This window comes from Vombatus ursinus, unplaced genomic scaffold, assembly GCF_900497805.2.
Source record: "Vombatus ursinus unplaced genomic scaffold, bare-nosed wombat genome assembly UNPS02014171.1, whole genome shotgun sequence".
Classification (NCBI taxonomy): domain Eukaryota; kingdom Metazoa; phylum Chordata; class Mammalia; order Diprotodontia; family Vombatidae; genus Vombatus; species Vombatus ursinus.
In genome coordinates this window covers 1,171,513-1,195,428 of record NW_020953949.1, presented here as the reverse complement: position 1 = coordinate 1,195,428, position 23,916 = coordinate 1,171,513, and the positions used below count along the sequence as shown (strand labels likewise).

Below are 23,916 nucleotides of genomic sequence, written 5' to 3'. Positions count from 1 at the left end.
AGTTGTCTTTGGCATTCATGGGTTGAGAAGTCTGGAAACCGCCACAGTTGCCTGCGATTCAGTCCTCTAAGGCCTGCGCGCCCACGCCAAACTGCGCTCCTCTCCCCGTCCGGTGCAATATACCTTTCTGATCAACCATCCAGGCTGTCTTTGGCTGGAAATTTGTTTCACTCTGTCTTTTTGTGGGTTCTGCTGCTTTAGAATTTGTTTGGAGACATTTTTTATAGGTATTTGGAGGGGTTTGGGGGGAGGGCTCAAGCAAGTCACTGCTTTCCCTCTGCCATCTTGGCTCTGCCCCCAGAACTATTTAGCCAGTGCTATTCAAAGACCAACAGAGACTTCCAGTCTAAGTAATAGCCATCAGAATGTTTAGATAACTGGGTAAAGCCAAAGGGAATTATATTGGCACTGTAGTCTCTTACCAGTCACTCTGGCTAATCAGAGGGAAGACACATACCAACTAATTTACATTAAAATACTTTGAATGGCTTGAGACTACAGAAATTTCCCAGATTTTAGCACTGATAATTAGTACATTAAAACATGATGAAATACCTTTTCAGCTTCTTTAGCATGCTGTTTTGTACATGATGAGAGTTTAATAGTGACAATGTGGCATAGTGGATGACCTCAAAAAATATGAAAACCTGGTTAAAAATAACTAATTTCTTAATGCTCCAAGTAACTCTTTAAAGATTCTAAGGTGTATAGAATGTGCCAAACTGCAATAGTTGAGGGAGGTCCCTCACCTGGGGCTTCCCTACCTCAGTGGTGTCAAACTCAAACAGAAAAGGATCCCAGAGGTGGAGAGGTGGGGAAAAGGGATGGACATGCTGACTTACAAAACCGCAAAATATCTGTTTTACTGTGTTTTTTATTTCATTAAACATTTCCCAATTACATTTCAATCTGGGTCACTGCACTTAGGAGTTTTACTTCCAGTTACGCAGAGAGTTTGACACCTCTGTCAAAGAATTATAGGTCCAGGCCCTATCCTTCTTCTAGAATGGAAAATATTTAACACCGTATATATTTTTATCATGTTTGAAGATATTGTTTCTACATTTTATTTACAGTAATGTTACTTCAAACATGAAGAGTCTTAGTAGGGAAATCTTTTTGGTTAATCCTGAAGTGTCTGAGTCCTGTTGTTAAACTAACTTAGCAAAGGAACTTAAACATGGCTCTGAGAGTGGTTACCAAGGTCCTCATCTGAACTGCTAATTAAAGGTAGAGTTTCCCAGCACCAAAGAATAGAAAAGACCCTCTTGTTGTTCTGGCAACTATAGAACTTCATCTACAGAGAACACCTCTGTCTTCCCCAGTCCTTCCACATACAAAAAGCAAGTCAATAGGTATGATGGAGCTCATTTTTATAAATGGTTTTTCCCAGCATAAGACTCAAAGAAAGCAATAATAGCCTTATCACCAGTGTTATTCTGGAACACAGGCCAATACTAAATCGAGTGACTAGGGGAGAAAGAGTGTTTCTTCGAATTGTTAGCAGTAATAACCCTAAAGAATCTGACAACTTTTCTATTTATACAGGGTTTTTAAAAAATGAAGAATAGCTTCAAGGACTAGTTTCATCTTATAAGAAAATTTATTTTAATTGAACATTTCAGGATAATATACTCTCTTTTCCCCCTCCACAATGGCAAAGATGCCTTGGCAACCCATCAAAAATAATTTTAGTTCTAACATTGAACTATAGTGTTGTTTTTGGCCATAAGAAGCATGTGAAAACAATACCAGAGTAGTAATGTATCACCAAAGACAAGTTTAATTCAATCCAAGAAATATATTAAGGCCATTTATTAATTTATTAAGACAATTTTTTATGTTCAAGGCACTATGCCAGGGGCTACCAAAGAGGAAAAAAATGAACTAGTATCTGTCCCCAAATAGTTTACATCCCACTGGAGGATATAATGTATACAGATAAATAAATTCAAGATAATCTTAGGAGAAAAAAAAAGAACTAACAACAAGAAGCAATCAAGTAAACATTTGTGGAGGACTTGGTACCTAAACTGAGCCTTGAAGAAACATTAGGATTCTAAGAAATGAGGTGAGGAGAAGATACACTGCAGATAAAAAGGATCAGTTTTTTGAGGACAGGAGACAGGAAATGGATGCTAAATTTTACTAAGAACACTGAAGGACCTTGAGTCCATGCCATATAAGGATTGGTTGAAGACACTGGGGACATCTATACAGGAAAAGAGAAAACTTAAGGAGGTAAAGATAGCTTTAAGGCAGTAATATGTGAAGAAGAATTAGAATGAGAGCCATAGATACCGGGCTGGAAGGAACTCTGAAAGTCATTTAGTCCAATCCTCTCATTTTACAGATGAAAAAAACTGAGGACTTTAGCCACAGTGTGGGAGCCATGGGTGGAAGCTGAAAAGAGGTAAATTTGAGTTTGATGTAAAGAACAACTTCAAAACAATTAAGAGCCAGACAAAAATGGCATGGACTGCCTCAGGAAATATTGAGTGAGTACTCTCTGGTTCTGCTTTCCCTTCGCCCCACCCCGCCGACTCAGCCTCCAACACACTCAAAGACAAACAAAGGCTCAAAGGGACAGATAGGGTTTGGATTAGATGATCAATGTTTTCCCTTCCAATTGTGAAGTTCTATAGTTCTATGAAAGGCAAATTCAGCTATCACTAGTAGGCTAGTTTGTGATGAGGAAGAACATGAAATATAAGTGCTGGCAGCCAAACCGTGTGGGGAAAAGGGGATTGTGGTTTCTGAGTGCTCAAGTTCCCAAGTAGACATCTTTAAGATTCAAAAGTGGGTCTAGCCAGCACTAATAAACTTGCCTCTAAAAAAATTAATCAGCTTGAAAGTTATGAACTTAATAAACACCAACAAACACAAACATTTTAGTAAGCCCCCAAAACAAAAAAAGACTGTGATATGAAACTATGAACTTTTGTTATATTCAGTTTGTCTTTTTTTTCTACCACATCCAGCCTAGTTTTTTATAATTCAATTTAACATGGTAGTTCCAATACTGCAGTTTGTCTGTGTCCCCTTTTGAATTTCCTTCTACTATATTGTGGTTTTTTTTTCATGATTCATTGACATTCTTATTTGTCTTCCTTTTTTTAGTATCATTATCACTACCACCCTATTTCTTACACTATTACCCTCCCCCCCAAAAAAAAAGAAACAGAAAAGTACTCTAAAGCAGTCACACGAAACAAATCCTGACATGGGTTATAACTTCTTATTCTCTGCTTCTAATTCATTACTTCTCTAGAGGAAGGAGGAAGCACAATTCATCATCAGTCTTCTAGATTTGGAATAAGTTGCTTTGGTCACAGTGCTTAAATCTCTCACAGCTATTTTTTTTTATAATTAAACTCTCCTTTTGAAACAAAAGGGCATAAATTGCTACATGCCAACTTGTCTTCATTTTGACTGACAAAGTTCCTAATTTCTGGCTCTCAGCACCTACTTTTCCTCCTAGTTTTTCTGTTACTGGATCATATAACAGTTTTCTCCGGTTTACATGTCATCTTGTAATATTGGCCTTTACTCCCTTGCCTCTTATACTTGTCAGCTCTTTCCCTTCTCCCTCCCTAACCCGTTCCTAGCATTCCTGTTCTAGGGAGGCAGCTGATCCATCATGTGCTGCTACAGGAAAGAGAGGCTTTGACAGAGCAAAAAACTTAGACTCTTCACTTCAAATTAAAGAATTAGGAATCAAGAAGCAAAATATTCTTTACTTGATGTCATTTATCCTTATAACTTAGGTAGCTATAAGGTGATCCGCTTTAAGTCAGTGTTTATTGAACACTCTTTTCTGAATCTATGTCACTTTAAAAGTTTGTCCCATTTCAACCCTACCTCTGCTACTGCTTCTTCTTAGTCCTTATTCACCACTAAGAGACTTCCCACAGTGAGCTGCTTCCCACAGTGAGCTTTCAATATTTTTTTCTTTCCTTAAACCTCCAAGTGTCATCCTTTCCCTCTAAATCTCATCTCCTCTGTAAAATCACCTCAGATTTTACAGAGAAGAGAGAGACCATTTGGCATGATCTCCTTCCCATGCTCCTAATTCCTCACCCCACTCATAACAGAACTAGGAACTGCACCTTAGCAGATGATATTATGAGTTACTGAGATTAGAAAAATTTATCATCTGGTGACCAAATTTTTGTTCTCTAGGTCTTTCCAAATCTAGCTAGGCTGGTCCCTTTATGACAGACATATAGCTTATATAGCTTACCACTAGGCTGTCTATATTCAAAGTCTGAATTCATTCGGATGTACCAGAGTTTACGATCCACTAGCAAAGCCTTCAAGAGCCCAGGTCACTTGGACACTACTGTAAAGTCTCTGTAAGTCTATATAAAAGGTCACAAAACTACTTGATAATTGCAAAATAATGAATATATGAGGTTCATGGTAACAGTATCAACCAATTTTATTCATGTTAAAGAGAAATGGTATAATGATTAGGGCTGTTGTTGGTCTGAGAAGGAAATGAATTTTGACTTGGTATTTGATTACAGCCACGGATGTAGATTTATAAAAAATTAGTGGTGAAAATATGGAGCTCAATCAACAAGTATGTGTTGAGTCAAAAAAAAAAAGTAACAGGATCAATTCTATCAGAGTAGGGATTATTTCATACTTTCTATTTGTATCCTAAGCACCAATGCTCGGTATAAAGTAGACTCTTAATAAATGCTTGTTGACTGATTGATTTGGAGCTTGAAGAAACCTAAAGTTCATCTAGTCTCTCAGGGAGTTAACGATCTAACTTGAGGGGGAAGACTAAGAAGACATGAAAGAATTAGAGACCAATTCAACGCTAAATTGTAGTGCTAACTGACTGTACATACAAATATGAATTTAAAAGAGATCAAGGACTTTAGCAGCAAGAGAACTCAGATTAACTCTTAAAATTCACCGTCTCTACTAAGTTCATATTCAGCACGAAAGATACTAGTACAGTCCTTGCAATCAAAGAATTTGGGACTTAAGATGGGCCTTGAAGGCTGAGAAGGATTTAGATAAGGAGAGGAAGCTGGGGTAGTGGAGAGGGCTGGGATAGGAGTCAAAGGGAATAAAATTTGACCCCACCTCTGTGATTTACTACATATGTCTGAATCTCAGCTCTGCCACTTGCTACCTATGTGACTTTCTGAGCAAGACAGTTCATTTCTCGAGTCTCAGTTTCCTCATCTGTAGAAATAAAGGGATCAGACTACATGACACTAGATGAGCTTTACCATCTTTCTACATCTAAATCCATAACACCTCCAGGTTGTGATTGTGACTTTCCGAACTTGACCCTATGCTCCCTAGAAGCTCCCTTTTTTTCTTTTGTGTTGTCTTCTGCCATTAAAATACAAGCTCCAGGAGAATAGGATCTTTCTTTTTGCTTATGTATATATATCCCCAGTGCCTGGTATATAGTAAGAGTTAAATAAATGCTTGTTGCTTGCCTGTCTGTATTCCAGAGGTCAACTAGTTTCAGCCTCTCATATTGCAGAGCCACTATTGCCTTGCCTTGGAGTCAGCTGTGTTTGGTGGTACACGTCTGCAGTCTCTTGCCACTGGGGAAACTATTTGGAAGATCTAAGTGGCAGTGGGCTAAGTGGGTGGATGTCCTCATTAATTAATACATGAGGCATTAATATGGTAGAGGGTGGGAGGAAGGCAGAGGACCAGTTATTGCCTATGGAGGGGCAAAATGGCCCAGATCCAAAATGGTCAAGGTTTCCAAGCTGATCAGATTGGGACCAGAACGATGAATGGTAATCCTTGTGCATCTGATTTGGGGGACAGAGACAATCTTTAAAACGGGAGGGTGGTTTCAAATTCTGCCACTGACACATACTATAGCTATGTGATCATGAGGAAAGCCACCATTTCAATTTCTCAGTGCTTCAGGGAACCTTTTAAAAGTTTAAGTTAAAGACAAGTTGTTTCTTCACCGAGTTCCCCAATTAAAGATACCACAGGGTCCAACAAAAAGGAAAACCCCTACCCTATGGGATTGCTGTAAGGTCCAAATAACATAAAGTATTTTAAATGCTAAAACAATAATTAAAATGATTAGTTTGTGTTGTTGTCAATATGTAACTGAAGCTCCAGAGGAGTTATATGACTTGCCAAAAGTAACTCTAATGGTAAGAGACTGTTTTGCACCTTAATCAGCTGACACCAAATCCAATACTCTTTCTACTGCATCACACTAAATAAAGTAATAATTGAGAGTGAGCATAGTGCTGGATAGATTAGAGTATACTCTTTTTGTGCAAAATCTTCCAAGTTGGACTTGATTTGGTAAGTAATAGAAGACATTAATAACAGGTTTGGGAACAGTATGTGGTACTTTAGGAAAATTAGCATGGCAGGGGTACATTAAGGGTGGTGACTGGAGAGCTGGGGTGGAAGGATAAGCTGGAAAAATGGAAGAAATCAGCTAGGTGACTTGCAGTACACAGAATGATAAGAGTTTAGGGTGAAAACAGTGAGAGTAGAGAAAAGATGACTTTGTGGAACATTTCAACAGAAAAAGTGCCAGAATCTAGTAATTGGCTAAATATAGGAGATGAAAATTAAGGTTAAGTGTGATTCTAATATTTCTAGCCTAGGAAATGGAAAGAATGGTGGAACCACTGGTAGAAATGGGATGGATAGAAAGGGGAACTGGTTTGGAAAAAGCATAAAAAAAGATAAAATCAGTTGCAACAAGAGATGATTTTACATAGTGCTTTAAGATTCAAAAACACTTTCCATCATCTTGTTTAAGCCTCCAAATAACCCTCTGAGTTAGTACTATATTTATCATTGCTCCTATTTTACACATGAAGGTACTAAGCCTCAGAGAGGTCAAGGGACTTACTTAAAATCATACATCTAATAAGTTACCAGAGGGGATATTTGAACCCTTGGCTTTTCCTGACTCCAAATCCAGCATTTTATCCATAATGATGTACTATTTCTTACACATAGAAATAAAAGCTTAGAAGCAGAAATGAACCTAGAAAAGTGGCACAGCTATCCCTCATTTTATTGTTAAGTCAACTGAGGTCAAAGGAGGGTATCTGACCGAATACGCATGGTTAGTTAGTAGCCAAGCCAGTACTAAAATTACAGGTCTTCTAACTCCTTGTCCAATGTCCTGATGTTGAATTTGAAGCAGAAGTAGGATAGTCTAGTCAAAATCCCCTTTTGGCAGTTGAAAACATGGTGCAAATGAGGGATGTGGGTATAGAATTGGGAGACAGCTGCACTTCAGAAAACTGACAGCGAAAGTCAGAGGAGTATGTAGATAAGCTTACAAAAGGAATGAATATGGGCTATAGAATAATTATAAGGTGGGGAGTGGGGGAGTGGAAAGGAGGAGAGAAAAGTCAGAGACAGATTTAAAGAGACACCAAGGTGGAATTTCAAGAAGCAGTAAATGGCCACATCAGATAGACAGAAACAGTTTCAATAGTCAGTAGAGCACACATATTACAGGAGGCTAATTAGGAAGGGACTGAACTTATAGGCGTGCATCACACCTCTGCAGAGTTTGACAACACAAAAGAAAATATAAGGACTGTGGCTATGAGGAGTGGTTTAAGGAGTTTTCTTGGGTGAGATGGAAACTATGAATATTTAAAGATAAAAAGTAAAAAAAAAAGGAAAGCCAGCCATGGTCATGCACAGGTTTAAGGAAATAGAAAGGAAAAAGATAATTATGAAAATGATGTTCTGAATAAAATGGTAAGAGGTTTAATTGAGGTAGCCTGTCTACAAAGGGATTTTGGCATAATCTATCATCCTGAAACAAATTCAGAAAATACATATCTATGAGGCCTAGTGCCATGCTGTTACCCCACCCAGTTACAGTATAATCAAACTGAGATCTTAGGATGGCTGCTTATGGCCTGAGGGCACACCAAAAGAGTTCCTGTGGCTCTTGAAAACTGTAGAGGACATGTAGAGGATACATGTAAATCCATGTAAATGTAGCGGACACGTAGAGGACACATGTAAATCCATGTAAATGTGGAGGATATGTAGAGGATACATGTAAATCCTCTACATTTTTCGAGGGCTGCCTGAAATCCTTTGAGGTGCTTGCTGGGTGTGGCCTGCGGGCCACAGGTTGTGCAGGCCTGTTCTAGGAACTGAGTAAAACAAACAAACAAAAATGTTTTAAAGAAAACTTAGTATGTGAGTGGGAGGATAATACATCTGTGAGTATATATGAAGTTTCTATAGCTATATACTGAATCCTGTTATGTAAATTACTTACTAAGTTGTATAAACTTTTGTAATACAGAGGAAAGATGGTTCATTCAATTCTTACTGGATCTTGAGCAATTCTAGCATCTACAGTTGCCAAACCATTCCACTGCATATCCTAGATTCAGGATTCCTGGGACCTAGAGTGACTGCACGATTGATGATATACATGTTACTAGTATGAATCCTTTTGTTCCATTTAATAAATCATTTTCTTGGATCTCCCATGGTGTTACAATGACATTTTTCACTCAAATCTCAAAACCTGGCAAGATTTCACAATAGGGAAGAGCTAAGCAAGGAGAAAAAATTCTTCCTCTAAGATTGGAAAAAAAGACGAGAAGACAGAATTATAGAATCTTAGGACTGGAAGATACTTCAGTTTTTATCTAGTGCAACCTAGCCTTGAGAAAAAAAAAATCCCTCTATAAATGTCATCTGACCTCCAAACAGTGAGGGATTCACTGTTTAAATGAGTCCATTCAATTCGGAGATAGCTTTGTCAGAAAGTATGTCAAGCACGATCTACCCTTCCTGAAACTTTTGCCCACTGCTCCTAGTTCTGCCAGATAAGGGTGGAAGGAGGAATAGGGCTATGCTGGAGGGAGAAGGAAAAGGGGTGTTAAGAGCACAGGAAGAACTCATCCCAAGTGGTCTGAGGTGACTTTACAAAGAGGAAGAAACTTGGAGTGAGGGGAAAAGGACTATGGGTATCTTAGGGATGAATAAGGACTAAAAAGGAGCAGCAGCAGATTGGATAAACCATTTAAAAGTAGCATGGATTCAGAAATTAGCAAAGTACATGTAGGGAATGGTAATGGAGTGACTGGGCTAAAAGAACGTGAGTGAGCTGAGAGTAAGGAGAGAAGTCTTAAGAAAATTATAAGGAATCTGGATTGAGTAGGCAGAAAAGCTAAAGACGTGTGTGTATGTGTGTATTCATTTTCTGTCTTTGATCAGAGAATCATAGGTTGAGGGAATCATAGGAAAGGGACTATGGAAGCCATTTAGTCAAATTCTCTCATTTTACAGAGAAGAAAACAGGCTCAGAGAGGTATTCCCAGCACCTACGATAATTCCTAGCATATAGTGCTTGTTGAGTGACACACTGACTTGAGAGCTATTAATAAGTAGTCTTCTAAATTACTCTACCTAGTTTTCAAAGTCCTCTATAACTTTTTCAACCTTATTTCCTATTACTCTCCTATAAATATTTTGTCTCACAAAGTCAAAAAACATTATAACATGAAGGGACCTCAGAGATCACCTAGTCCAAATTCCTCTTAATACAAAGGAGGAAACTGGAACACTGAGAAGGTAAGCAACTTCCCTAAAGTCATATAGCTAATAAGTAATTGAGTAAGGATCTGAATACAGGTTTTTTGAGTACTAGTTCAGTTTTATTTAAAAAAGGAAAACAAAAAAATTCTGAACAAAAACCAAATGAGATGTTTCCATATACAAAGCAAAACAGAAACGGAATATCGTATATGAACAAATCTGCATCACTTATAGCTTGCTTCTCTATACACAACACATTCAGTGTATTATTTTCATAGCTATCCTGCCTGTTTCCTACTGCTCTTCCTTCTGTTTTCTTCTACGTACTTTTAAAGGCTCCAACAGTCCTATTTTCTTAGTTTTCTTCATTTTTTAAAATTTTGGTAACCTTGATAATCTCCTCTCCCTTTTCCTTTCAACATCTGCCTCCTTCACCATCCCCACCCTGGCCAACAATGGAATGGTAAAACAAAACAAATCTCCACATTAGCTATATACAAAAATGTGTCTCAGTCTGCACCTTGAGTTCATTACTTTTCTAGTGTTCTTTTCACTATACCATGGTGCTCTAATCCGAACAGTCAGAAACTTTTCATAAACTCTCAAATACTATAAAAGATAGGAATTCCTCTTGAATGGAGAGAAGAATAAATAAGGAAACATTCTCCACATCTGGCAAATGCATCAAACATATACAAAGATACATACATATATAAAGCTAAAGGAATTAAGTACAACTTTTAAAGATTCTTCTCACAAATTTTTATAAGACTAGCCTTTCTAAAAATTCCACTAGATGTCCAGAAGTACTTAAAATAATTTCAAATGCTATTATAACAACCTGAAATTCTTTGCAAATAATTTTGTATATTTGTACTTCATTAAGATAAGCCTTATACTATTTTTCAAGTCTAATGGCGCTTAAATTAGCATTAAAATTGTTACCTGGTAAATAACATCATTCAATTTTACTAATTTTAACAATTCATTCATGTAAAATAAATGAAAATGTCTCTTTTAAAACCATATTGGGAATGGCTGTATAAGTTGTGGTATATGAATGGAATACTAGTGTGCTATAAGAAATGATGAGCGGGCAGATTTCAGAAAAACCTGGAAAGACTTACATGAACTAATGCTGAGTGAAGTGAGCAGAATCAGAAGAACATTGTACACAGTATCAGCAACACTGTGCGATGATCAACTATGATAGACTTAGCTCTTCTCAGCAATACAATGATCTAAGACAATTCCAAAAGACACATAATGGAAAATGCTATCCACATCCAGAGAAAGAACTATGGCATCTGAATGCAGACCAAAACACATTTGGTATTTTCACTTTTTTTCCCATAGTTTTCCTCTTTTGTTCTGTTTCTTCTTTAACAATATGATTAATGTAGAAATATGTTTAATATGACTGCACGTGTATGACCTATATCAGATTGCTTGTTGTCTTGAGGACAGGGGAGGGAAGGGAGGGAGAAAAATTTGGAACTCAAAATCTTATATAAAATGAATGTTGAAAACTATCTTTACATGTAATTGGAAAAAAATACTATTTACAAAAAAACAAAAACTATATTATTTCTAGAAGAGTAGCTCCATAGATGAACTATTTTAAAGGAGTTTCGGTTTGAGGACCTATGTGCTTTCAACCCGAAACAGAATTATTACAGCCTCAAAACTGCACAAGTAAGAATTACAAGCCTATCCCACATCTCATGGTCACAGATAACATCTTTCAACAACACTGTCATTAACAGATCATAAACCAAGCCTTCCTGGAATGTTTTTGGCCAATTGTCCACTTACAACACTGTTGCTATGGCACTAATTGGCTCCTTCCCCCTGTTCCCACACACATTGTTTTGTCTAATAGCATGTTTTCAAGTGTATAATTAATGCTGTGAGGCAGGGTATCTTTGTATCTATGATCCATGTGAATCAATTTACTAAAAAACAGGTATTGTGTCAGGAGAGTGCCTTAGAAAGAAGGCTGCATTTGTAGTCTACTACTTATGAGATACGTAACCTTGGACAAGTCACTTATTACTGCATACAAGGTAGAGTGGCCTATTTCCATCTACAATAACTGACGCCAGCCTGCTGTTTTTTTTTTAAAAAAAATTAAGTCTTCTCTCCTTCCTCCCTTAGTTATCTTGTTATATCTAGATGCCATTGTGTGTCCTCTTGCCTCTATTCTATTATCTCATTTTGCACATGATTATTTGTGTGAGGGCAGGCAGGGAGGCTTCATCTTTCCTAGGGAGGTAAAGTTCCTGGGTTCTATAACAGATGTTATTTTTGGGTGCAGGCCTTCCTTCCCAATCACTTTGTTCAGATATTGGGAGTTTGAGAAGTATGATATCTGGATCTTATACTTGTTTGATTGGTTCTATTCTGAATAAAGCTGGATATTAAACTCTCTTCTGACTAAAAGCCTTTCGGAAGAATGTCTAGGGTATCTGGCCAGGGTTATTCTTTCCTTCAATCCAAATGTCCAGGTGGCTTCCTTCCTCTAGAGTATTGGACCTGGAGTCAGGAAGACTCCTCTTCCTAAGTTCAAATCTGGCCTCAGACACTTAGTAGCTGTGTGACCCAGGACTAGTCATTTAGCCCTGTTTGTCTCCATTTCCTCATCTGTAAAATGAGCTGAAGAAGGAAATGGTAAACCACTCCAGTACCTTTGCCAAGAAGACCCCAAAAAGGGGTCATGAAGAGTCAGACATAACTGAAAAATGACTAAACAACAACAAAAAGATGTCATAGTATATTGAGTGCTGGACTTGGGACTCAGGAAGACCTGAATTCAAATCCTGCCTCACATAATTCACTAGCTGTGTGACCCTAAACAAATCTCATTTTGCCTCTCCCAATCTCAGTTATCTCATTTGTAAAATGAGGATAATAACATCATCTTTCTCATAGGGCTGTTGTGAGGATCAAATGAGAAAATGTATATAAATTGCTTTGCAAATCTTAAAGTCTTATATAAATGTTAGCTATTAAGTTTAGCAAGCAATGCCTTCTTTTAAGGTTAAAATAAGAATATGTAAGAGAAGGAGAACAGAAAAAGAGGGAGAAAAACTCAATAATGAAGAATAAGATGATCTGTATAATCTCATATGATGACAGATGAGTTATCCAGAGCAGAAGCCATTTTTTTGAACATTAAAGGCCTAAGTGCATTTATATAAATAATATTCTATTACTTAAAGAGGTCATCTGGTATAGTGGAAATAGCATTGGAATTCAGAGTCAAAAGATCTGGTTTGGAATCCCAACTCTGATACTAACTATGTAACCTTGGGTAAGTCATAATCTAAGCCTTAGTCCTATCCTTTGTAAAAATGTAAAAAAAAAAAAATTATGCTATAAGCTCTCAGGGTTTTGTGAACAAAGGTCATAAAACTGGATCAATTCTTAAAGAGATTTTGCAAATAGTTTAATATTTTTGAAAAACTACTTTTCTTTCCCAAATTTGAAAAAATTTTAAGTTATTTCTAATCAAACAAACAATTTTATTTCCACTTCCCTCTACAAACCTTGCAAAGTGTCAAGTATTTAATGGCAACTCCTTGATATGCCAAATCATGATGCCTATTATCAGAAATATACTAAGTCACATTTAGTTTAATATGGGTGGTATGTGTCTGAACTTGTGATTTCACTGGTGGGGGGGAACTCTCTTAATGGAAACTTCATCAATGCAAAAAGGCAAATTACAAACTCATTTGTAATTTATAGTCTTAGATTTGTCTGGGGACTCACAGAGGTTATGATTCCACTGTCATCAAAAAGATAGTATGTATCACAGGCAGGACTTGAGCTCAGATCCTTTTAACCACTATATTCACTAATTCATGCTGCTTCTTATAGACAATATTATGTGCTATATTTGTTTTTATTTTATAATAATTATTGGAAAATCATTAAGGAATTGTTCCTCCAAAAGAAAAATAAGGATTTACTTTTTTTCTAAGTGATCTGATAACTTTAGGGTTATTTGATTGTGGTAGTGAGCCCAGAAAGTCTACATGTCACATGACCATACAAGAATAGGTCATCAGATCATTACACAAAGGCAGAGATACTAATAAAATAAAAATCTCTCAAATTTTAGGTTCTCCTAGTTGGGAGTTCCAAAATGTTGTTATTCCATTGGATTTACTAGAAAATTTTAATATAGTCACACCTTTCAAATGTTGTCATTCACTGGAAATGCTGATTTCCTATTAGTTTATTTATAAATAAAAAGTACAAGACTTTGCTGTAAGGAGAAATGGCCTTTAGGTTTCAAGGAAAACAAGAACATGGCAAGGTGGAAATAAATATTATCAGGTGTTCAAATTTCAGTTTTGCCATTTACAATATCCATGTTGTTTGGCAAGTAACTAATCTCTCTGGGACTCAAATTTCCTCACCTATAAAATGCAGGGGAGGAGGCTGAACTAGAAGACTTCTAAGGTTCTTTCCAGTTCTATTATTCTATAATCTATAAGCTAGAATTAGACAGACATCAATAGAAGTGAAGTTTAATGATATATGTGGAAGTTAAAAAAAAAATACAAACTTATTTTAGGGGCCTAATCTTTCTTGTGACAGGCTGTTTTGTTTCTGTTCTAAACTTGACCCTTACTTCCATCTAACCTTCCCTCCCCTTTCTCAGAATCATCTAAGGTTTAGAATTCTTCCATGTTAGAAATTTCCATCTCTCATGCAAGCTTGGTAATAACTGTAATCACACCTAAGTATGATCTCACCCTTGTCATAAAATTCCTGGTTCTGGTCCATTTCAAGGGTGAACTTAACCCTCTCTTGGGGTTAAGTGTGATGGTCAGGTAGAGGAGATAAGACTCCAACCATCTCCTACATTGAACAGGGAGAGTGATCAAAGCTGGGAATACCCAAGCTGAGGAATGGCTCTCAGAGGACCATGTTTCCTCTATTAGCCTCTGGTTCTCTATCTTACTCCCCACAGAAACTGTTTCAAACCTTCTCTTCCCCTCAAACTTCTGTCCCCTCCCTATCCCTGCATCACTCTCAAGATGAAAATCTTACATTTTACTTTATAGAGGAAACATAGCTCATTCTCCATGAGCTTATTCTTATTCTCTTCAACTTAAAATCCCTTAACTCAGTTAAGGTTAAACATCATCACTCATCCTCTTCTCTTTTTTTCTAATCTCTGAAAATGAGGTGGTAGTTCCAGCCAAGGCTAACCCCTCTATGTCTCCTTAATCCTATCCCATCTTCTTTTCTACAACAGATTACTCCCTCAATCATTCTCTCTCTCTCTTTCTCTTCCCCTCCACCCCCATTTTCAATCTCTCATTATTTACTGGTTCCTTTCCTGCTGCCTATAAACATGCACAAATCTCCCCCATGCAGCTAGGTAGTGCAGTAGATAGAGTGCTGGACCTGGAGTCAGGAAGACCCGAGTTCAAATTTGACCTCAGACACCTACTAGCTGTGTGACCCTGGGCAAGTCACTTAACCCTGTTTGCTCCAGTTTCCTCACCTGTAAAATGAGCTAGAGAAGGAAAAGACAAACCACTCCAGTAGCTTTGCCAAGAAAACCCCAAATGGGGTCACGAAGAGTCAGATATAACTGAACAACAATCTCTACAAAACCCTCACCAGACCTCATCATCCCCTCAAACTCTTGTCTTATATTTCCCCTTTCATTTTCAGCTAAACTCCTTGAAAATGCCAATTGCACTCAATGACTCCATTTCCTCTCCTCTCACTCGCAATCTCCTAACAACTCAAACTGTCCTTTTTAAATGGCCTCTTAATTGCCTTTCTCAATCCTCATCCTTTTAAAATTTTCTGCACTGACACTGCTGACTACCCTCTCCTTCCTACTCTCTCTTCTCTGGGTTTTTGCAACAGGGCTCTCACCTGGGTCTCCTCTTACCTACTGGATTATTCCTCAATGTCCTTTGCTGGCTCTTGATCCACATCATGTCCCTAAACATAGGTATACCCTAAAACTCTGTCCTGGGCTCTCTTTTCTCTCTGTATCCTTTCACTTGCTTACCTCAACAGCTTACATCAGTTAAATTATCATAGTTTTGCAGACAACTCTCATATATATATATATATATATACAGCCTGTCTCTCTTCTGAGATCCAGTTCCAGAGGATAACTTAGTAAACATTACAAACTGTTATGTCCCATAACATCTCAAATTCAACATGTTTAAAACGTAATTATATATTTCCCCCAAATACATCCTTATTCTGAATTCCCATATCCATCTTGATAGTATTACCATTCTATCCTCCCCTATACTACATATCCAACCAGTTGCAAAATCTTGCCATCCTTCCTTCAAGATTTCTCTTGAATCTGGCACCTTCTCACTACTCACATAGCTACCCCCTCAGAAAGTCTCAAGTCTCTTCTCACTTCAATCCATACTCCACACAGCTGTCAAAATGAATTTCCTTTACCATAGGTCAAAGAGTATATAAAGAAGAGTAAAATGTAAGGAAGGGGCCAGGTAATGAAGGGCTTCAATAGTCAAAGTGAGGATTTTATATCTGATCTTAGAGGTAACAGGGAGCCACTGGAGTTTACTGAGTAGGGAAGTGACACGGTCAGACCTTTGCTAGAGGAAACTGACTCACTAAACTCCAACAGCTCCTTACTGCCTCTAGGTAATAATTTATTCACTCAATAAAATCTTCTGTTTTGCATTTAAAGCCCTACACAACCTGACCTTAATCTGTGCAAGAAGGCCAGTTTTGCTTGTAGGATATGGAAGTAATATAATAAAGCTAGAAAGATAGATTTTTTTTTATAGTAACAAAGAAATGAAACAAGGTATAAGACCATCCATTTGGGAATAGCTAAATAAGTCATTATATACAAATGTAATAGAATACTAATGTGCCTTAAGAAATGATACACATGGATTCTGAGAGGCATGGGAAGACATGCATGAACACACACAGTGAAGCAAGCAGAACCAGGAAACTAAGGCACCCAATGTAAATGGAAAGAACAAAACACTGCTGCAATTATTATTGTAATGACCAGGCTTGGCCCAAAAGAGAAGAGGAAAATGTACCTCCCCTCCCTCCCTTCTTTACACAGGTTGGGGATTTATGGCTGTGAAACACTGCATGTGTTGTCAAATGCTCAATCAGTCAATAAACATTTTCAAACACTTACTAGTGGCAGACAGTGTGCTAGGAGCTGGGGATACAAAGAAAGATAATAGATAGTCCCTGTTCTCAAGGAGCTTACAGTCTTATGGGGGAGACAACTATGTACAAAAAAAGCTATATACATGATAAATTTGAAATAATCAATAGAGAAAAGGCACTAATATTAAGGGGAATCAGAAAAGGCATCCTGTAGAAAGTTGGATTTTTGCCGGGACCTGATGTATTGGTTAGTTTTGCTAAAGTGACTGTTTTTTTTTTAAAAATTCTTTGTTAAAAGCAATCATTGGGTAGCAGAGATGGGGGGGAGGTTTTATTTGTAAATGAAAGTATTGTTAGAAACAAAATATAACAAGGTTTTTAAGTAAAGAAAGATCTGCTGATGAGAACACACCCTTTAGGGTTCTCCTGGGTCAGACCTGAATCCTATAAAGCAAGACTTGGACCTGTAGTAAGTCAGTAGGTCTTTAGGTTGACTATATTCAGATGCAAGTTTGATTAGCACATCAGAAGAAGAAACAATTAGGGGTAAAATCATACTATGAAGCAATATCAACCATAAGAGTTACGGTATTCTGAAAGAAGCCACACTAAGCAATATCGAAACTGGTAATTGATTTTACATGTATTTGAATAGAACTGGGAATTCGGAACTGAAAAAGAAGAAGGATCTGGAAGTCAGGAAATCTACTATATGGGATTTCTCCCAGACAATATCAAAGCCCCTAACTTCACATTTTCTTAAAATATTATGCTTAGAATACAAAAATATTACAGAATCACAGATTTAGAAGGGATCACAGGATCATTCATGTATCTAGAGCTGGAAGGTACCTCAGATACCATCTACACCATCTAGTCCAACCTGTACCTGAAAAAAGTCTCCTGTATATCACACAAACAAGAGGTCATTGAGTCTTTGCTAGAAAAACCTCTAGAGGTAACTCACCAAGGCAGCTTTTTCTATTTTTGGACAGCTCTAATGGTAGGAATTTTTCTCCATACATCAAACCCAAATTTGCCTTCTGCATATTTCACTCATTGCTACTCCTAGTTGTGCCCTCTAAGGCTAAATAGAACAAATCTTATTGCCTCTTCCCCATGATATCACTTCAAAAGCTTTAGCCACTTTTCTCTTGAGATTTTTATGATAAAAATTATCTATCCTTTGTTCCCCTTTAAGGCCTCCTGTTTAGTTTACTAGTACTGAGTATAAGCATTAGTTTACTTTAGTATTTGACATAAGAAGTTATATTTGAATACCAGCACCCAGGATGTTTGACAACAGGTATAGGACAGGAACATTACTTGGGTGGTCAGCTCTAACACCGCCTCACCATTCTTTTCTGCAAACTTCTGGACTTCATATATTGTTTTCAGTTCATGGCTTGGACATGCTGCTACACAAAGAGCAATAGACTTGATCTTCCGTTTTACCAAGTCCACATTGCATGGATCCAAAAAGAACACATACCTAAAACATAGGAAAAAACACTGAGATTACTATTTATAGGAATAACACATCTGGCAATACATGACCAGCTTCATTCACAGTACCTCAACTTTCATAGAAATTTCAGAAATCTCATATATGAAATTGTAATGATTAATCTGTGTTATTTTTAATTGTAATTTTCTATTCCCTTTGTTGTTGCTGTTGAACTCCACTTTCAAAAGAAATGAGTCAAAATAATCCAATCTAAATACTATTATTGTGCTGTAGGAAATGATGAAACAGAAAATTTCAGAGGAAACTAGGAAGCCCTTTATGAACTTATGTGCAGGTAAGTCAGCAGAAATAGGATAACAATTTATATAGTAATAACATTACATATATTATATAGCGATAACAATATTACATAGAAAAACAACCCTGAAAGACTTTAGAACTCTGATCAACACAATGACATACCACAGGTCTAAAAGAATGAAGATGAAACCCGCCACTAACATACTATCGGAGAGGTGATGAACTTAAACACAGAAAAAATCATAAATTTTTGGATATGGCTAATGTGGAAATTTGTTTTGCAGGTCTATGGAGATATAGATTGAGGGATTTTGTTTTTTGTTTTTTGTTTTATTTGCTCAATGAAGGAGCAGTGAGAGGGACTGAATAAAAAATATTTATTTTTTGAAAAATAAAAATAATAAACTCAAAAGGAAAAAAAACTCAAATCTTTTCCTCTCCTAAAGCCAAAGGGGATGTGTCTGATCAGAACTGTTTGTTTATTTCTCGAATTATTATTTCTTTTCCAAAAAAAATAAACAGAAGCAGAATATGGCATATTCATCAGAAAAGAGAACCACATTAAAATTGTTAATTGTTTTAATGCTTCTGAAATTAAGAGAAATGACTGGAAGATTAGGGGATAATTTACCCAAATAAAATGGGCTGGACACTCTTTGATGAATTTGAATTGGTGTAGTGGAAAGGAGTTAAGAGTCTTGGCTTCAATTCTCACTTCTGACACTTAATCGTTATATGATGAAGGAGTTTCTCGAGCTTCAGTTTCCTTATTTATAAAATGGGAATAAACAATGCTTAGGCCACCTATCTTATGGGGTTGTTTTAAGGAAATCACTTTGCAAAACTTAAAGTACTATAATAAATTAGTTGTTATTAGGTTTCATGTTTATCATTCAGGGAAAGGGAACTACAATGAGTAGAAATTGTTTCATGTGGAACAGAAGTGAGGTAACTATAACATTTGGCCAAATTTCAACAGTTCATAGCATATTTTCTAAATATGAATGACTATCAGAGGTCTTTCACCTATTGTTAAAACCTATTCAGATCTTGACATAAAGTAAAAAACCAAAATGAAACCTTGTGGCTATTAAAAAAAACCCCAAAAACCCTTATTAGAAATTCTTGATAAATTCAAACGAGGACAAAAATGCCCTCATTTTGCCCCATCCCTCCCCAATTCAACATAAAAGCAAAATCACAGATGCTAGTAATGGCAAAAAGAAAAGCTGCTGTTGTTGTTTTTTCAAGTAAAAGAAAAGATTTCTCAAATGCCTAGAGAAAGGAAACCTGAGAGGTATGGCTAAACTGGAAGTCAGACAGACTGAAAAAAAATTATGAGGAACAAGTTGGCAAGGAATTCTAAATGAAAAAGTTATTTAAATATACCAAACAGAGTGCCAGTTGGACAATCAGTGATGCATGATTCATAATGCAATGGTTCCACTCTGATGAAAAAAGGTGACGAGAGGATTCTGGGAAGATGGCAGAGTAAGTCAAAAAAATCCAGGCTCTCCAAATTTCCTCCACAAATAAGACAGAACATTGCCTCAAAGTGAACACAGAGTAACAAAAATAAAGAAAAGTTGGGGTAAAATATTTCTCTACCTAAGACAACTTGAAAGGACCTCAGGAAAGAAGCAACTTCCAGGGGTACAGGTTTGGCCCTGATTGAAGTACATACACCTCTACGCTGACTCCCCTGAACCAACAGACAAGCCCTGGATGATGCTGGGTGGAAGGCAGACTCAGCCTCCTGAGCTTTCACTTCATGGACAGTGTGGAGGTTAAGCACACTAACTAAGTAGGGGAAGACTGAAAGCCCCTTAGCCATTACAAGAAATCATTGAGGAAAACTGTCATGAAGTTCTAGAACAAGAGGGTAAAGTGGAAATAGAAAAAATCTACTGATCACCACCTGAAAGAGATCCCAGGATGAAAACTTACAGGAATATCAAAGCCAAGTTTCAAAGCTTCCAAGGAGAAAATATTACAAATATTATATTATATCATACAAATATTACAAGCAACAAGAAAAAATAATTTCAATACTGTGGAGCTACTATCAGGATTACGTAAGACCTAGCAGCTTCCACACTAAATGTCTGCAGGTCTTGGAACATTATATCTGGAAGAGCAAAAAAGCTGGGGTTGTGACCAAAATAGTTTACCCAGCCAAGTTGAGTACTGTCCTGAAAAACAACAACAAAAAATGGACATTTAACGAACTGAAAATATTTTAGGTATTTGTGACAAAAAGAACTTAACTTAATGGAAAATTAGACATATCAAATCCCGAAGAAATATAAGGTAAACATTAAAGATCAATTATAAGGGACTCAATAGGGTGAAACTGTTTACTTCTTATATGTGAAAATGTTATGAGTATTCTTAAGATTGTCATTATTACTTGAGTAGTTTGGAAGAAAAGTTGGGGCTGAGCTGAGTATGATGGGGTCATTCTAAAAAACGAAATTGGGTAGGAAAAGGTAAAGAAAGAGTAATTGTTTCATACAAATGAGGCATGAAAAGAAGAACTGATACAGAGGAAGCAGGTGGGGGTGGAGAATGGGTAGTGCTGGAACCTTATTCTCATTGGATCTGGGGTAAAGAGGGAACAACATACACATCCAGAAAGATATAAAAGTCTTCTAGATTTATAAAGAAATAAGAGGGTAAGGGGACAGGATAAGGGAGGGACTTTATTAAAGGGTTAGACTGGGGGGACAGGATAAGGGAGGAACTCTTAAGAGGTGTGGGTAGAAAAAGGAATGGGAGAATATAAGGAAGGGATTCTTTAAAAGGGTATGGATTAGTGAGGTAGTGGTTAGAAGCAAACTACAATAAAAAGAAAGGCTGAAAAGGACAACAGTGATGAAAAATAGGATGGAGGGAAATGAATGTGAATGGGAAGAATTCACCCATAGAATGGAAACAGCAAAATGGATTAAAAATCAGAATCTAACAATATGTTGTTTACAAGAAATACATTTAAAAATGACAGATACATACAGAGTTAAAATAAAGGGCTGGAGTAAATTTATTATGCTTCAGCTGACGTAGAAAAAGCAGGGGTAGTGATCATGGTCTCAGAGAAAGTTAAAGCTAAAATAGATTTAATTAAAAGAGATAAACAGAGAAAGTACATTATAATAAAAGGTACCACAAACAACAAGGCAATATCAATACTAAATCTATATGCATCAAAATCTATAGCATCTAAATTTTTAAAAGAAAAGTTAAATGAATTATAGGTAGAAACAGTCAGTACTACTATAATATTGGGGGACTTTAATCTTCACCTTTCAGAACCAGATAAGTGTAACCAAAAAATAAATAAGAAATAAGTCAAGGACGTGAATAGAATTTTAGATAAGCTACACATGATAGATATCTAGAGACAACTGAATGGAAATAGAAAGGAATACACCTTTTTCTCAGCAGTTCATGGTACCTCTACAAAGACTGACAATACGTTAGGGCATAAAATTTTTATAGTTAAAAGCAGAAATAGTATCCTTTTCAGACAATGCAATAAAAAACTGTAATAGGTGATCACAGAAACAGAATAAAAACTAACTGGAAACTAACCAATCTAATTTTAAAGAATTAAATGACTAAAGAACAAATCAGGGAAACAATAAATAATTTAATTAAAGAGAATGACAATAATGAGACAACATAGCAAAACCTATGGGATACAGCAAAAGCAGTAATCAGAGGAAAATTGATATCTCTAAATTCTTACATTACTAAAACAAAGAGCAGACCAATGAATTGAGTATGCAAATTAAACTAGAAAAACAAACTAAAAATCTTTAATCAAACATTAAATTGGAAATCTTAAAAATTAAAGGCGAGATTAATAAAACTGAATGTAAGAAAACTACTGGGAGCAGCTAGGTGGCACAGTGGACAGAGTGGAGTTGGGAGGACCTGAGTTCAAATCTGGACTCAGAAACATAACACTTACTAGATGTGTGACCCTGCGCAAGTCACTTAACCTCACTGCCTAACAAAAACAAGAAAACCACTGAATTAACAAATAAAACTAGGAGTTGGTTTTATGGGGGGAAAAATAAAACAGATAAACCACTGGTTAATATGATTTTAGATTTTTTTATCATTACATGGTTAATATGATTTTAAAAGAGAGAAGAAAACCAAATCATCAGTACTAAAAATGAAAAAGGCAAACATACCACTAATGAAGATGAAATCAAAGCAATTATAAGGAACTATTTTGCCCAAATATATACCTAAATATCTAACAGACCTATTTTAGAAAAAGAAAGTGAACAGGCCATAAACAAGCTTCCTAAGAAAAAAGCACCAGGATCAGATGGATTTACAGGTGAATTCTATCAAACTTTTAAAGACCAATTAATTCCAATATTAAATAAATTATTTGGAATAAAAGGTAAAGAAGGAATACTACAAAACTCCTTTTATGGAACAAATATGATGCTGATACCTGGAAGTGCAAAAACAGAAAGAAAATTATATTCATTAATGAATACAGATGCAAAAATCCTAATAAAATTCTAGCTATGAGACTACAACAATATATTACAAAGACCACACACTATGCCCAGGTGGGATTTATACCAGAAATGCAGAATACAGGCCTACACAACTAGTGGCCCATGTCTGCTTACTGCCTTCAAGCTGCTTGCAGCATGCCAAAGGATTTCTTCTACATACAAAGGATGTTTTCCTCTACATTTTTCCGCTGCCCGAAATCCTATGCGTGCCCACAGGCAGCCCAAGGACTGTAGGCCTTATAAGTTGTACAGGCCTGGTTTAATATATGGAAAACTATTAATTATTAATTATACTATTATTATATAGTATACTATATTATTAGCATACTATATAGTGTATGTATATTATATTAGTATATATGATATATAATATAATATACTACATTAATAGTATATTATTATACTATTATTATATAGTAATTATACTATAATATATTATTATAAAACTATTAATTATATCAATACTAAAAGCAACAAAAATCATATTTTTATATCAATAGATGCAGAAAAGGCTTTTGATAAAGTACAACACTTATTTCTATTAAAAAAACACTTAAAAGTATAGGAATGAGTGAATTTTTCCTTAAACTGATAAGAAACATTTACCTAAAACCATTAGGAAGTATCATTTCTAGTGGCGATAAGCTAGAAGCCTTCCCAGTAAGAACAGGTATGAAAAAAGAAGGCCGCCTGTCACCAATATTATTCAATATTGTATTGGAAATCCTAGCAATACCAATAAGAGGAAAAAAAAAATAGAAGAAATCAGAATGGGCAATGAAGCAGTAAAACTATCTCTTTGCAGATGATATATTTGGAAAATCCTAAAGATTCAACTAAAAAGTTAGCTGAAACAATTAATAATTTTAGGCAAGTAGCAGGATATAAAGTAAA

The 23,916-nt window shown here is 36.2% G+C and overlaps 1 protein-coding gene across 2 annotated transcripts in view; it reads right to left on the bottom strand.

The window, feature by feature from the left end:
* The window catches only part of SLC44A1 (solute carrier family 44 member 1), a 201,208-nt gene that overhangs the window by 65,068 nt on the left and 112,224 nt on the right, over positions 1-23,916 (bottom strand). For both annotated transcript variants that reach the window (XM_027859730.1, XM_027859732.1), the window contains exon 4: positions 18,066-18,202. In XM_027859730.1, coding sequence (XP_027715531.1) covers positions 18,066-18,202 — 137 coding nt within the window. The remainder of the gene's footprint in view (positions 1-18,065; positions 18,203-23,916) is intronic.